The 16,574-nt window shown below is 39.7% G+C and overlaps 1 protein-coding gene across 5 annotated transcripts in view; it reads right to left on the bottom strand.

Moving 5' to 3' along the window:
• Window positions 1-16,574, bottom strand: part of DENND4C (DENN domain containing 4C) — a 78,380-nt gene that overhangs the window by 39,528 nt on the left and 22,278 nt on the right. For all 5 annotated transcript variants that reach the window (XM_077345155.1, XM_077345158.1, XM_077345159.1 and 2 more), the window contains 5 exons: window positions 15,089-15,330; window positions 8,072-8,138; window positions 6,699-6,757; window positions 6,244-6,388; window positions 981-1,156 (listed from right to left, as the gene is read on the bottom strand). In XM_077345155.1, coding sequence (XP_077201270.1) covers window positions 981-1,156; window positions 6,244-6,388; window positions 6,699-6,757; window positions 8,072-8,138; window positions 15,089-15,330 — 689 coding nt within the window. The remainder of the gene's footprint in view (window positions 1-980; window positions 1,157-6,243; window positions 6,389-6,698; window positions 6,758-8,071; window positions 8,139-15,088; window positions 15,331-16,574) is intronic.

Below are 16,574 nucleotides of genomic sequence, written 5' to 3'. Positions count from 1 at the left end.
TGGATATAAACTCACTCAGAGCTTGCAAGAGTTTTCCTGTGAGACCGGTGATACAGATTCAAACAAACATGGGAACTCCCTGTATACACATTACCTTAGCTCCTGTGGACAGCAGCAAAAAAAAAAAAAAACACCACTCCAAAGTCTGCTCTTGACCTAACCTTGGATAGACTCTTGGGTGCAACTAATAGTGGACTACATCCCAGTCAAAAAGAGCATTTAAAAATATGATTCCAAATATTTAAAAGAAGCTAATGTAAATATGTTCCCCTTTCTCTTTCTATTTCACTTGGTCATGTCATTGTCACAGATATTTGTGACAACTCAAGATTTGTTTCTCTGAGTGCAAGTCTACTGTTTTACAAAAAATGCAACTAAACGCATTGAGTAAGTCATTATTTGGGGGAGTTACATTTTAAAGATGCTTCTTTAAAACTGGTTTCAAAGTCTGGGTGGATTAAAATCTGTACTATACTAAGGTAGCTCATCCATACTATACAAATGAGACCCAATTTAAAAAGAGAAAGGCTAAAGTAGCAAAAAAAATCCATAGTCTTTCCATTGACCAATCAATGATTCCAATTCTTGTAAGTATCTAAATCTAAAATAGGTAAATAAACCTGATCTCCTTCTCCCAGAACTCAGATAACAGTGTGAGGAGCTACAAAGCAAGGAGGGAATAAGGAACAGGGATGGCTCAGTATACAATTACAATATATGAGGGACCTTTCACTGACATTGGATAATTTATTTTCAATGCACTTTAGCACTTTGCAACTGGATTGCCCTGGGTAAAAAACCAACTTGTACAGTGAATTATCCAACATATTTGAAAGCAGCCTCAGTCCAATGGGCTCTTGATCTGTTAGAAATGCCAGGGATAGGATAAAATGATTACGTACACATTTACATTTAAACCTTAACACACACATACATAAAAACAAAGAGTATATAAACAAAATTTAAAAACAAAAACTTACATGTACACCATGTTTGTGTCTAAGTCAATGCAAACAACATCTTGTGGAGGGTCATACAAATCAAAGTACCGTGAGTCAACTCCAACTATAAATGGGAGGGGAGCACTGAGCACCGTTGCCAGAGACAAAGGACAGAGAGGGATGTAGGGACATTGCCACTGAAATGGAAAGATCATCTGAAGGAAAAATGAAATGAAACCTATGTATTAACAACAGAAACTGCATAACATCAATTAATGCTCAAAAACATGGAACATCACATTAAGAGTACCAGCAGATCTTGTGTTTTCTAGAGTTTTCAATCATACAGTAGACAACTGAAACTCTGTGGTCAAGTCTAGCTAGTATATAGCTCAAAAACAAAATGGTGGGAGCTCTAGAAGTATGAAGAAAAGCAAGACTTTTTGTACAGTGTGTTCCTTATGCTTTTTTCACGCTACCCACTACAAGGGTTTCAGGTCAACATTCTTTATGTACAGGACCATCTAAATAGAAATGACTAAAATATATGGTATATACGACTAATGAAGAAAGCCTTAAAACAAAGGTTGAAAACTTAACTATGTTATTATTAAAAAGAATTTCTATTTAGAAAATGTCTTGTTAGTGTACTGTACAGCTAATTTTAGAAGTCAAAAGGATGACTAACTTGTAGAATTATAAATTAACCAATTACAGATACACAGAACATCAACAAGAATTAGAATAGTAATCTTTTACTGCTACCCCCCTTTGGCTACCAAAGTGAAGATATGTCATGCAGTGGAGGGTTTTTCTTTTTAACTAACAAAGTTCATCAGTGGTCCCCAACCTGAGGCCCAGGGACTGCAAGGCCCCCCCCCCGACCTTTTTCTGTGCTGCCCTCCTTCTGCTGCTATCACCCTCAGGACATTTTCCCTCAGACCCATACTGTTCTTCCTGCCTCAACATGGGCCATCTACTGCTGTTCATCCTGCCCTTTTCTTGCAAAAAAGACAATAGCAAGATTGTTTGTTTTGGTCTCCATGGCTCATTCTGTCAGCCCTTTCTTGTTCTTATCCTCCATAATAGCATTTTGGCCATTTTAACTTGGATAGCTCGAATAACTTGGAATAGCATTTTGGCCATTTTAGGTGCTTTGCTAGCCAGCAAAACTCAAGCACACATACCACTCAACTTTTTAACTCCCCCTCTCCATGAATTACCATGTTGAAACTATGTACACATATAAGGAAAGCAAAGTCACTGTGTGAACGGGTTCAAGAGATGTCAGGCCCACTTTTGCAAAAAAAGAGGGGGAAAGGACAGTAAAAGGCCTGTCCCCCCCCCAAAGGATACAAAGTGTTTTGTATACTGAACATTTCTAGAGGCTCCACCCATTAAACAAAGTGGCTTCCAAAGTTACTGGTGAGCTTGCTGCTGTAAGCAAATGCATTCTTCCTTCCACAACAAGAGCTGGTTGCTCTGACTTTTGGCCTTGCTTGCTTCTACCTCTCCTCCCTTCCTCACTCCAGCTAGGAGTCTTCTTATACATCTGTGATTGCAGGAGCCACTGAGTGGCCCCCTGAGTATTCAGGGTACTCTCTTAGCAGGAAAGCTTATGGCATTCCCCTTCTCACATTTTCCTCCAGCCAAGTTCCCCTCCCTTTGGCTGCCATTTTACTGCTCATGATTAAGGCTTGGCTGGCAAGCTGTGATGTGTATGTTCACCCTGCATACAATCTGAAGCCAACTTAATGGCATATCCTTTGTTCCAGGCGGAAGGCTGCACTAATTCACTCTTTCTGTCTACTTGCCTTTTTTTGGAGGGCCCCAAGTGTCTAATGTATTAAAATTAAAACATATTAGCAGGTGTATATTTAAACTTCAAGAGACTGTGTTTATTAAGAAATAAATCTGATAGTATTCAATGTACTTAGGATTGCAACTCTACCATCTGGTAGGCCAGATTCACAATCCATTTTTTAAAAATTGTTCTAGCCTGAGTATATAGCCTGAGTATATAGTGCTTCTGAGAACTGTAGTAGACTGGGGGGGGGGGGGCGCAGAGGTCTCTTCTCTGCCATGGTCGAACTGAAAATCCACAGCTAATAGCAGATAAATAGCAGATAAAATGGAGTGGATTTAATGGGAAAGTGAGGAGTTAGACCCTACTTGCATTTTTATTTATTCAAGGATCATTGAAACTCAGCAACTACTGCTCTGTTAAAAACCCTGTAAGATGTCTGCAAAAGGAAGCTCTGTTTCAAAGAAATAAAAAATTGCAGATGAGCACCATGTCATTAGACAAATGGACTTCTGAGTACTTCTTTGTTTTAAACAAGGATAAAGCAGTTTTCCTGATATGTCTTCAAAAACTCAATGTTTTTGCAACAAAATTTTTAGAAAGCATGTTGAAGAGAACCTGTCTACTGTGAGGGCCTGCTATCATGGTGCTAAATTTATTGCTGAGAGTGGTAGACCATTCTCTGGTGGTGAATTTGTTAAAATGTGCATGGTTAGAGTAATGGAGGAAATGTGTACTGAGAAGGTATCTTGTGTGTTAGCTGTGTCAGTTTATCTGCATTTATAATCACAAGGCATGTTGAAGAACTAGGAGAAGAGCTGCATATGTCACTGGTTGTCAAGGCAAAAAGTTTTGATTTTTTTTACTTTGGCATTAGATGAAAACAATGACATTACATAAACTGCCCAACTATTAATTTTTATCAGGGGGATAGATTCCAATTTCAGAATTACAGAAGAGTAGCATGCACTGCGGAGTTTCAAAGAGACCACAACTGCAGAAAACATATTTTTGAAGGAGTGTAAATCAGTAGAAAATCTTGGTCTGTGAGAATAAATTGAAAAGCATCACAACTGATGGTGCAAGAAATATCATGAGAAGTAAAACTGGTGTTGCAACAATCAATTAAGAAATACTGAAATTAAACAGTACACTTCCCGTGCAATTTCACTGCATCATCCATCAGCAAGCCTTGTATAGTAAGATTTCTCAGTGGGAAAGCATGATACATATTGCTGTATCCAGCATTAATTACATCAGGCATCATGGCCTTGCTCATTATCAGTTTCAAAATTCTCTCTCAGAGATAGTTGCAGAATATGGGAATATATTGTACCATGCAAAAGTCAGAAGGCTTAGCATAGGCAAAGTCCTCAAATATTTTTTCAGTCTTCATCATGAAACTGATATCTTTCTTAAGGAGAAAGAAAAAGGTCAAGAAGCACTTTCTGACCCTGAATGGATTTTTGATTTGGCTTTCTTAACGGACATCACAGAGCATCTGAACACAATGGTTGAAGGGGAAAGGAAAGCTTGTGTGTGACATGTATACTGAACTGAAAGCTTTTGAACTTCTCATGCTGCAATGGACTAAAATGTGAGAAGGATGAGAATTTACAATTCAGTATTCAGTTTGAAAGACATCAAATCACTGAATCTATTGCAGGTGGAATTTCAGAACAGATTCACTGATTGCCATAAGCTTGGAAAGGAAATGAGAATGTTTCAGAATGCATTTGAAATAACACCAGAAGATGAAAGTAACCTTCTCAGATGAAACTAATTGATTTGCAAGCCAGTGATCATCTCAGAGACATTTACAAAGAAAATAGTCTGCTAGATTTCTATTCTGGTCTACCTAATATATTTATCAACCTAAAGAAATTTGCTGCAGGCTTTGGCACCACATATATTTTTCCAAGATGAAAATTGTGAAATTGAAGTGTAGGTCAAGGCTTACAAATGAATATTTACATGACATTTTAAGAGTGTCTGTCATAAACCTTGACTTGGACATCAAAGCCTTGGCTAACAGAAAACAGCCACAAAAATCACACTGACTAGGTGAACATGAGTCGCTAAATAAAAGGATTCCACTGTAAAATATTGTTCCAAAATGGATTGTATTAAAGTTAACATTTCTTCATTTACTTTTTAACATTAACTTTTGATCTAAATAAGTAGGTTAATAATTTTGTTACATTTTGGTTTAAGATGTGGCCCTCTTTAGGCACTGAGTACGCTAATGCGGTCCTGTGTGCCAAAAGGTTGAGGACCCCTGTTCTACATCATTAGCATCATTGCTCAAATTTGCTTCTAAGTCAAACTGAAGCAATACAAGAGAAGTTTGTCAAACTATTCTTTAAATCTGACTGGACTATATTTAAAGAGGGGGTCTATGGGGCTTTATTTTTGTTTTAAATTGTGGCTTGTATTTTATGTTCAAGCAAAAGTAGGATACCAATGTTTAAATTAAAAAAAAAACAGAATATATCATTCCCTATAATTGCAATATGATTTGGTAACCTAGATTTTTGGAAGCCCAAAGAGATCAGGTTCAGTCTCCGTTTCTATCACCAACGTGAGTTAAACTGCACAGCCCTGCACAGGGAAAGTGAATCAATGTAAAGCTTCATTCCTTCAAGAGGACCGTAACATACAGAAATTGAGATAAAAGTGGCATCAAGCAGATGTTTGAAGGTTATGTTTATAATTATCACATGCTATCGTCCATCATCTAAAAAGCCCTCATTTAAAGCTTGCTCCTGACATTGTCACATCCACACCAAGAACTGAGCTGCATCCTACCATTTTGTTTCATCAGTACCCATGAGTTTCCTCAGCACAATGATCCTCCTATCAGCGTCTGTGGAAGACGCTATATGCTGGAACAACTCATGAGAACTGGCAGAACACAAAGGCAGGATCCAACTCTATGGATATTTTGACAGCTAATAGACTTGAGGATTTAAATGTATCATTTCAATTACTTTCACTGACCAGGTTTAAAATATTTCAAGGACCATTTTGCCAGTATTTGCTCTGATAATGTTCTCCCTAAGGGAGAAAATAATTCCAAAGGAGCATAAAAGAAACCCTCTCTCAAGGTAACATCCTTGACAAGGCAAGGTAATAGTCATTCCTACTTTTCAGGGGAGGAAAGTTGGACAAAATTGTTTTTCCAGGAGTGCCTTATCTACCTCCATATGGGGAAGAATTATTTTGACTTAGCCCTTCACCTATTTCTCTCAGAAGTAGCCCCTTTTCTATAAGATGAATACAGCAGTGAAACAATAAAATTTTAAGTAGAAGAGAACAAGCTGAAAATAGAAGAAAGGTCACAAGTAGTTCAGAGTACATGCAGTTTTACAGCTCCCGCCATTCAAAACTCACAACCAAAGGAAGGAGAAAATATTTTAGGGCAGAAACAGAACACCTACTGAAAAAGCACAGCGGCTGCAGGAGCTAAAAAGCTAAAAGAGAACACAGCACACTTACAGCTACTACAGCTTCAGCTACTCCCGTCAGCACAGCTGGTCGGAGAGAGTGGAGCAGGATCTTGCCTTCTAGTAACACAAACAGCAGCAGTGTAGCACAATTTTCTGGTCCAAGATTCATCAGCAGTGTGCTGAAGTTTGCACCACTAGAATAAGAAAGCAAAAGGCTGAAGACTGCAATTGCCATTATAAACTGTAAAAACGCGAATACAAACATACTGGATATCAGCACATACAACCCCAGCCCACCTCTCTCTGAAGCAAAAATAGTGCAGGTATCTTTTTGTGCTGTTACTGTTACAGTTGCATTCTATAAACAAGCAGAGCTGTCCAGCCTAGCAAATACAGCTGCATGGAGCAATCACTTCAATCAAGCCTGGCCAGGTCTCTGAGATATATCTTAACAGTATATTAATTCAACAACACTCTTAAAATATTTATAGTATTTCCTGTTACCTGAGTGGTAAAGGTGTAGAAACCGGTTGAGACAGAATTAATGCATCGTGCGCAGAAAGCTGCAAAATGGCAAAAACCAGCATTAGTTTTCATCCAGAACAGTCAGTATTCTGTTGTTCACCAGACAGTTAAACCCCAGATTTGTTACAGAAATTATTTTTCCTTAAGCAGCCAGAAGAACGATACCACACAAGCACTGCCAGCCACAGCAGTAGTACCAGCAGCAGCAACAGCAGCCTTTTTACAGGTTTGGACCCACCAGAGGATTTCCATGGACAAGGCAGTTCTCACCAACTCCTCCCATCTCCTATATCTTGGGGGGGGGGGTGTCATTCTGAACCAGCTTCTCAGGATCACTCAGGGGGAGGCAAGGATAATCTGCTGCCAAAATGGAAAGCCTGCCACCTGCAGAAGTTACTGGTGGATCCAAGCCACAGTGTGCTAGAATGCTTTCTGTAACGCAAGTCACCAATGCTATCTGCATAGTGCAGAGCAGAAGTGGGGGGGAAGAGCTGAGACAATGGCCCTTTCAAACAGCCTTTGTAACCTTTTTTAGTAGCTGGTTGCTAATGGTATTTTTGTGTCATTTCAGACACTACCATATTAACAACTACAGCTGCTAATGGATTTTATTTACCACCTCATTTAGCAAAGCCAAGTTGAGCCGTTTTGGAGGTACACTGCTTTCTCCTGTTTCAATTCTTCTTTGTGCTACTGAATTGCTGTAGTCAGGTGTTTTAAATGTCCACAACACTACCCTGCCCTTTTTTACTGCATGGTCTTCGGACCATTATGGGATAATTCTAAGTTGAGTACTGTAGCGTTAGACCAACATAGCACTTCAGTGCTGTAGCGGGACAACTGAGATATCTTGTAGTAAAAAATAGTGTGTGTGTGGGGGGGGGGGGCAGGGATACTGTTTGAAATGGCCAGAGCGTTTCCAAGACAGCCCATAAAGGAATTAAATTCGCTGTATGAAATCTCTGTCCCTGCATCACTTTATTCAGAACTGAGTCAATAATGGGTAACATCCAATTAAGAATGGTAATGGGAGAGAGGCCATTGACTTGTCTAAGTGCCCTTCGTGGCTTAGATTTAAATGACAGAATTCCTGCTTCATAGCTCAGTCGCTGTATTAAAGTATCTTTTGAAGGAACAGTACTAGCACATTCTTTTTTCGGAAAATTCTACTTTGCCAGGTACATAGAAGAGAGACACAGCATTGTTACTAGTTTCCATGGGAGCTGAATGGGAACCTTAAATATGTAGTGGCAAAGAATTTAAAAAGTGGCCGTAGGTATGACTGAAAAACACTGCTGCATTGCTAAGGGGAAAGGGTTGTCTCATGAAGTTGTACTGAACGTTTCACTTACCTGTACAAGGATTCTTGGTCTTTGAGGAGAAGGAAAAGGGATGTTGTTCATGAAGTGGGATATGTGCCTGGAAAGTCATTTAAAACAAAATGACTGCATAATTTGCATGATTAGCAATTTCAGATTTAAATAGTTCACTTCATCATTCATCAGTATTTTAAACACCATGGCAAAAAAGTACCACACGCCATACAATGATATCATTAGACAAGTTGTAGTCACAACAAGAGCTTTACACTTCAGTTCATTCTAAGTTTGGAACTGTTGTTACTGTCAACAAAGTGCTTTTCAGGGACAAATACTTAAGCACCTGCATAAATATTTGGTGGGGAGAAAATTGTCAATATATACAAACCCACTCACATTACATATAATACACAGGGCATTAATATCTGGACAGCTGCAAGGTAAAAACCTGCTTTCATTTCAGTTGTTTAATATTTATTATGTTTATTTACATCATTTATGGTCCACTTTTCTGACTGACACTCAAGGTGGATTGCACAGTCAATGCAATCAACAAGATGGAGTATTCAGAATACAATACAATAGAATCAGTCAAGAACCTCAAAAGAGAACTGAAGTAAAGCAGAACTCTTAACATGACATGTAAAAGGATACAAAAATATATATAGTAGGATCATTGATTTGGTCGGCTAACAGTAGACCACAGTCCCTAACAATTTATCTAAGTAACTTTGTGAAACATTTCATACAGTACAACTATTGCCTGCATAGAAACAGTCTTTTAAATAATTCAGTTTTGCACAGTTCACAAAAAGCCAGCAGAGTGGAAGCTTTCATGACCTCCCCAGACAGACGATTCCATAAGGTGGAGGCCATAATAGAGAAGACACATTTATGGGCAGTTGTTGTTTTGCTCATTTGCAGTTTGGCACATTCAGAAGACGTTACTTAAATGTGTGCAGCTGCTGTGGCCAAGCATGGATGGGAAAGGTGGTCCACACATACGAGGACCCAAAGCCATGAAGGGCTTTGAATGTGATGGCTAATGTCTTAAATTAAGCCTGGTAATTGATGGGTAGCCAGCATAGTGACTGTAGAAGTCTTAGGTATGTTCCATAGCTCCTGATAACAGCAGAACTGCAACTGGAGTTTCCCAATTCTGAATTTAATCCAGGCATTTTTTAAAAGGAAGCCCTATATACTAGTCCTAGGGCACATACCAAGAATTGCTCAGCATGCTGACCAACAATTTGTATTTCTGAGCAAGAATGACTGTTCTTGCCCTGGAAAGTAAGTGAGTTAGACAAGGCTACTTCTCAGGACCAACAGTAGAGGAAGACTTTGGGGAGGACCCAAAGTCTCCAATGATGGCAAAAAAGAAAGAGCAACGCAGAACATGCATGTAAGGAAATTCGTGAAAAGGGTTCTACCTGGTTATACTTAATCCAGGAAACAGAGCAAAGAGAAGAGATGAGATCTGACACCCTAGTAGCTATAACAACTAGTCAGAACTCTGAAGTACCAATTCTACACGAATACTGAAATAGTGTGCTCAGTTAGATAGAGGCACATAGGTTTCTAGCACTTAGATCTTACAGATTGCTCAGCTCTGTTTTGAAAGAGGCCTGGGTTATTTTTCTAACACCATGCCATGGATGTGAAGAATTAGCTGCTAGTCTGCAATTTGCTGCTTCCTGCAACATTTTTTTTAAAACCCTACAATACCACAATTTGTTTTCTTTTTCTACCTATTCAAATGACAGCCTGATCTCAATATATTGCCTGTCAACTTCCTACAGAGTGAAGATGATTTAGACTGTTATATAAAAAGTGAAAGCATTGTAAAAAGCACAAAACTACCCAAATATACTATGTAATACTAACCTAAAGTGCTTCAGGATAACAATACCGTTGAACTTCTAGGAAAATGACTACCTGAATGGGAGCATTTATAATAGCTCCAGACTTATCTCGCTGAAGGTATATTGCTGCCAGGATAGAGAGATTATTTCTCTGTCCCTACATCGTTCTTACAAGGGAGTTCTAACTAATAGGTAAACCCATGAAGGATCCAAACTATTCAGATTCCACTTGGGTCTGTTAACATCAAATCAGTTGAGAATAAGAGAGCAATTTGCTGGCAAGGTCAACCTTTCCATTATTTAGATAACACTTTTTATCTTTTTCCCCTCTGTTTTTGTATTTCATTCATTTTCTTTATAAATCTGGAAGCCATCAGCTCAACTTTTAAAGACTCACTATGGAATTACAATTTACAATGGAGGGGTTGCAAGTTCCTGACAGCATCTGACTTCTTCAACAAGAAAGCTTTTGAAGGCTTTAGTACTGTGGGCTACAGAGTATAGAGAAGTGACTGATGAATTAAGGTGATTTATGTTGCTGCAAAGATAAATTTTTGAACTGTGACGATGTCCCCAATAGAAGCATATAATGGTAAAAAAATGAGAGTGGGAAGTGAATTTTTAAACATGTGATGATATGCTAAACGCTCCGCAGAAGCTTAAATCTTGGCAAGATATAGAAAATGAAGGAATCAATATTCAGTGGCTAATATATTAGCAATATCAAAATAAAAGAAAATAATAAGGAAGGTAGAGTTCAAAGAAAGAAGACTGAGTTTGAAGAATTACAAAAAACAAAAAGATCATTTATTATGGTGGATATATAAATTATTCCTTCAGCTTGAAACGGAAGAACAAATGAAAAATATATGACTAAATGGATGCAGAGTTTTAAAGAACAAATACTGATGTAGCAATGGGAACGATTATGGGGAAAAGATCCAGAGAGATCCAGCTGGCCTCAATTAGAACTAATGCCTGGTGAAACAGGTTGCCAGTGAAGGTTGCCTTGACAGAGCTGCCATAGTTCTGCAGGGTCTGCAAAACAGCACTTTTCTACCAGGCTAGGGCAGCTCAGAAGTATAGTGGGCCTTCCTTCATTCCTTTCCATATTTCCCCTATTTCCAGCAGATTCCAGAGGGTTCCTACTTCCAGGGCTCCCAGGTGATATTCTATCACTGTAACAACATAAAATCACCAGCTAGACAGTGGTGGTTAGTGGTGATTTACTGTGTTTTTATTATGCTTTAATTGTGCTATAGTTTTAAATGTTAAATTGTTATTGAAAACTACCCTGAGCCTGCTTGACATGATTTCAAGAGTATTTTAAAGTTGTATTTTGGTCTATAAGTGTTGCTCAGGGCGGTTTATCTGATTTTCAGCTCCCATTCTTAAGCCTGAAAACCTTACACATGTGTATGAATTTTACTTCCCATTTCCAAAGCTGATGTAAGTAAAAGCAAAGAACAGATTAGATGTGATATAATCAGATCAGAATATGGTTCTCTTTCATCTCAAATCCTTTACAAATATTTAGTTTTGTAAATACTGCCAGGGCACAAATACTTGGCAATGCCAAAACTGACAACCTCTTCTCTTTATTTTGGCTTTTGAACTTTTCCTGAGTAAACCCACTTTACTAAAACATTCTTTACTTTGGTACATACATTTCTAGCTTAATAAAAGTTATTCCATGTGCTATACACTGGGTCTCCAAGAGGTAGCTGGAGTTTCCCTGGAATTACAGTGAGTCTCCAGGTTATGGAGTTCAGTTACCCTGGAGAAAAGCCTGCTTTGGAAAGTACACTACTAAGTACACTACAGCATTATACTCCTCCCTCACCCCCCGAGTCCCCCCCCCCATCTCCTGGAATTTCTTAACACAGAGCTGGCAACCCAAGACAAAATAAAAACAAAAACTAGGCTTATCAAATTAAAGCCGGACTGCCAGAATGAATGCATATATTTATTAGAACTGAAATCACAAGTCACCATGCCAGTCATCATGCCTGACAAATTTAATACTTGTCTTTTAACTGCTTGAAGCTGCAAAGGAAGTGTATAGATGCCATAAACAAGTTAAAGAACCTCTGTTTACATATAACTCTGGATGAACAAGTTGCTTGGAAAAGTATTCACCCCCTTGGTGTTTGTCTTGCTTTGTCGCATTACAACCTGGAACTAAGTTGGATTTGAGGGGGAAGGGGGGAGTGAACACCGTTTGATTCTCACAACATGCCTATTACTTTGAAGATGCAAAATCTTTTTTATTGTGACACAAACATTACTCAGGACAAGAAAGACAGAACTCATGACTGTGCATTAGTCCCCCAAACAATCTTCAAGTCATGCCACAAATTCTCAATTGGACTGAGGTCTGGGCTTTGACTAGGCCATTTCAGGACTTTAATGTTCTTCCCTTTAAATCATTCCACTGTAGCTTTAGCCGTATGTTTAGTGTCATTGCCTGCTGGAATATGAACCTTTATCCCAGTCTCAAATCTCTGGCAGAATGAAACAGGTTTTCCCTCAAGAACTGCCCTGTATTTAGTGCCATCTGTCTTTCCTTCAGTCCTGGACAGTTGTCCTGTCCTTGCCGATGAAAACCATCCCTGCAGCATGATGATGACATGCTGGCCAAATGTTCAGGTTTTGTCTCATCTGACTTGAGACCTTTATTCCATGTGATTGAGGAAACTGCCTCATATAGTTGGGCAAACTCCAAACATGTTTTCTTATTCTTTTCTTTAAGCAATTACTTTTTTCTGGCCACCACCCCATAAAGCCCCACTCCGTGTATACAGAATAAAGTGGTCCTATGGACCCATCCCTGCTGCAGAACTTTGCAACTCTTTCAGTGCTATCCTTGGTGTCTTTGTTACATCTCTGATTAATGCCCTTGCCCACTGTGAGTTTTCCAGGGTTGGGCTTCACCTGGCATATTTGTAGTGGTACCATATTCTTTCCATTTTGTTAGACTGGGTCTAATGGGGCTCTGTGGGATAGTCAGAGTTTGGGATATTTATATTTTTATATTTATTTATTTATTATATTTATATACCACCCGCCCCTGAGGCTCAGGGTGGTTTATATAAAACTTAGCAAAACAGGGAACAGTACAGATAACTCAGTAGTTATCTGAGTTAAGGGTAACAATATAGTGGTGACAAATAGAACAATATAATAGAACAGTAGAACAATGGTGAGAACAGTAATTCAGCTATAGCATACTAACGGCCCCATGGGTTGGATGAATCGGCTGTGGTTTTCATGGGAGGAAGGCTCGGGGCCAATGGAAGGTGATTGGTTCAGGTCGACCTCAGCCAAATGCTTGGTGGACAAGTTCTCTTTTGCATGCCCTGCGGAATTGTTCAAGTTCCATTAGGGCCCTGATCTCCTCTGGGAGCTCGTTTCACCAGGTCAGTGCCAGGATGGACCAGACTGTATATGGCCTTAAAGGTGATTACCAGAACCTTAAGCCTGATCCAGAATTTGATTGGAAGCCAGCGCAGCTGTTCAAGAATGGGCCGAATATGGGCCCTCCATGATGTTGCTTTGAGGACCCAAGTCACTGCATTCTGGACCAGCTGTAGTTTCCGGATCAAGGTTAAGGGCAGGCCTGAGAAGAGCAAGTTGCAGAAGTCCAGTCTAGAGGTGACTGTTGCATAGATCACTGTGGCTAAGCCAAGTAAGGTGCTAGTGGTTTGGCTTGGCCAAGGTGATAAAATGCCAGCCATGCTACTTTCATGACCTGAGCCTCCACTGAAAGGGAGGCATCGAGAATGGCATTAACATTTTTCCTTTTGTACTCAGTCAAAAGAGATGCAGCCAGATACCTAAATTTGGGGTTTTAAATGTTCTTTTAAAGCATCTTAAACTTAAGAGCCTCTTGTGGCGCAGGGTGATAAGGCACCAGAAACCACTAATGGAGGGATCCTAAACCAGTATATGCAAAAAAACTTACTCCCGGGAAAGTGTTCTTAGGAATCCATCTCCCATTTAACAAAAGAGGTGATGTGGAAGACCTCTAGCAGACAGCCTGGCTTGCTTCTGCCAATCTGAGTAAACAATACTGACCTCGAGGAACTGATGATCTGATTCAGTAGAAGGCAGCTTCTTGTGAGGTACTGTAGTCTATTAGATCACCTCTCTGGTTTACAGCCATGTCCTCTACCTTTGTAAGCCCCTTACTTCATTATGGTATGTCATGACTTAGACAATATTGTGTGCACTGTTCTCCCATTCACTATTTCTATTGCTAGTGTACTGTTTACTGAAGTTCTTTGCTGTCTGACTGAACTGCTTTTCAAATTTTGTAATCCATCTTGAATCTCTGCAAGAAAGGAAGGCTATAAGCGATGAGGGAGGAGGAACAATGATGAAATCCACTCAAGCATCTATATCAAAAGACTATTTCTAAAGCTCTAGTCCTAGAGAAGCCACACAGGTAAACACTAATTCTATTAATTTCCTCTGTATCTTAAAGGGACCAAATTCTGGACAGTAAGAGGAAGGAAAGCTGAATACGTATTGACATGACAAGGGGAGTGATTACGTTGCAGGTAGTACTTCTATATATCCTACTCTCATTTCCAGCACATTCATACACTTGAAGGCAGAAATCAAATGGTAGAAAAAGCAGCTAGAAGGATAGTGTTTTCAGTCCAAATAATGCAGCAGTGGCATTGCTATGGTGATGACAACTTCATCTAGGAAGACTGGTTACTCCAGCAGCATCCCGGTTTGTCCTTCAGTAGAAAAGCAGCAAAAATGCACAAAGCCAGAAAACAACAGGATTGGCTCCTTTCATAATCTGAGACCCAAGAATACAGGGGGACATAGAAGAAAGAGTGAAGAATGAACCCTCCTACAAATTCCGCTGCTTTTGCTTTGGGACACTGGCTCATGCTATCCCATATGCAGATTTCTTAAACAGCTTGCTTTTATTGTGCGAGTGTCAATAAATAAATGCACAAAAGCTGAGAAGTAAAATGAATCACTCAGGTGCCATAAATCCATTGGCTCACAAGCATAATAAAAGCCTGATCATTTTTCCAAAGACAATTCATGACACGTATCACCCCATTATGGTCAAAAATAGCAAAAAGGAATACATTACCATAATTGCTCACTTTTGGAGCAACAACTACAAAAACCAAGGGGCTGCATGGGAAAAACTCTCACTTACTTTTCAATGGGAAGAGGATGAGGTCCAGACACTGACAGCTTGTAGATGAACATAAGGAATTTCCTGAATGCCTCGAAGAAAGGCCAGTGTGACAGTAGGCAGATGCACTTGTTGGAATTTATGGACTTGGAGGTAACCACTTTTCTCTCTACAGCAGTCAAGAGGCCCAACTGCATGTGCTGCTTCTCTGTTAGCAGCTCTTGTGAATAAGGTTCATAAAACTGGATAGCAGCACCATACACCTAGAATAATGGGGGAGAGAGATGTGAACAGAGCAGAGGCACAAAAGTGCTTACATCAAGCAGGGGGAGGGAAGGAGGAGAACAGGGACAAGAGACAGACACATAAGTATTCCTTACTTTTTTTCTTTCACAAAAAGACTGCTCAGAATAGATCCTATTTAAAACTTTTTAATGTCATCTTTCCATTCAATAAGAGTCCACAAGGTAGCAAATACAAAAACATTAAAACATTAGAACAATTAAATATAGTTGAAGCTATAAAGTCCAATTAGAAACACATAAACATTGTTAGAAAAGGGGCCAATAACCATTATTGGGGGTATGCCAGACAGAACAAAAAAATCTGCACCTGCTGGCGGAAGACACTTATAGACCAACAAAACTCTTTGGGGAGGGAAGTTTTCAGAGTTTTAATGCCATGACAGAGAAGGCTCAATCTTGGGTTGCCATCCAGCCTCAGATGACTGCGCAACTCAAGCGGGGCATCAAAGAATGATGTACGGGAAAAAGAGGTCCTTAAGGTACGTTGGTCCTAGGCTGTACAGGGCTTTAAAGGTCAATTTTGGCACCTTGAATGCTGCCTGGAAGCAAAATTGAAACCAGACTTGAAAACAAGACCAAACCACTACTGTCTTGTGCCAGAGAAAGAGCAAGAAGCAGAGAGGTAAAGGAAAGGTGTTCAGGCTTCTCATTAGTCTTTTGAGGCAGCACCCAACACTATGAATCCTCTTTGCAAGAAGCCTCTACATCTTTACTTTCCCTTTCTGCTTTTTCACTTTCTTCAGCCCAAAGGAAAGAGTGTGACTACCAAGATGCCCAGAAGGAAGTATTCTGATCAAGGAGAAAAGAGAAATAATCACCACCACCTCTGGCCAGCTTTCTCTTTTCCTGTGTGGCTTTCTACAGGGCTGGTAGTTTTACTCTCTTCTCTGCAGTCAGCCTGTTCTCCTCCTGCCAGCTGCCTTTATCCTGCAATAAGAGCCTGAAGACTGTGGACAAGGGTGGGGGTGGGACTGCTAGAGAAGAAGGGCCCAGGCACAAGACTCACAACTCACAGAAGCACACAGCTTCTCTGTGACAGCAATTTCAAAGTGGGAAAATGAGGCTGATGCCACCTTGGGGAACATATAGCGTGTAAAAGAGTCACAGGGGATTCCTCAGCTATTGAGTGAGCTGGCATGAGCAACTGAACTGATTGCAACAAACTTATTTCAGTATACATATTTTCAGGACATAGCTTGAGT

Source organism: Paroedura picta, chromosome 7 (assembly GCF_049243985.1).
Source record: "Paroedura picta isolate Pp20150507F chromosome 7, Ppicta_v3.0, whole genome shotgun sequence".
NCBI lineage: Eukaryota > Metazoa > Chordata > Lepidosauria > Squamata > Gekkonidae > Paroedura > Paroedura picta.
Note: the sequence above shows the minus strand (reverse complement) of the source record. Positions and strands in the feature narration are given on the sequence as shown.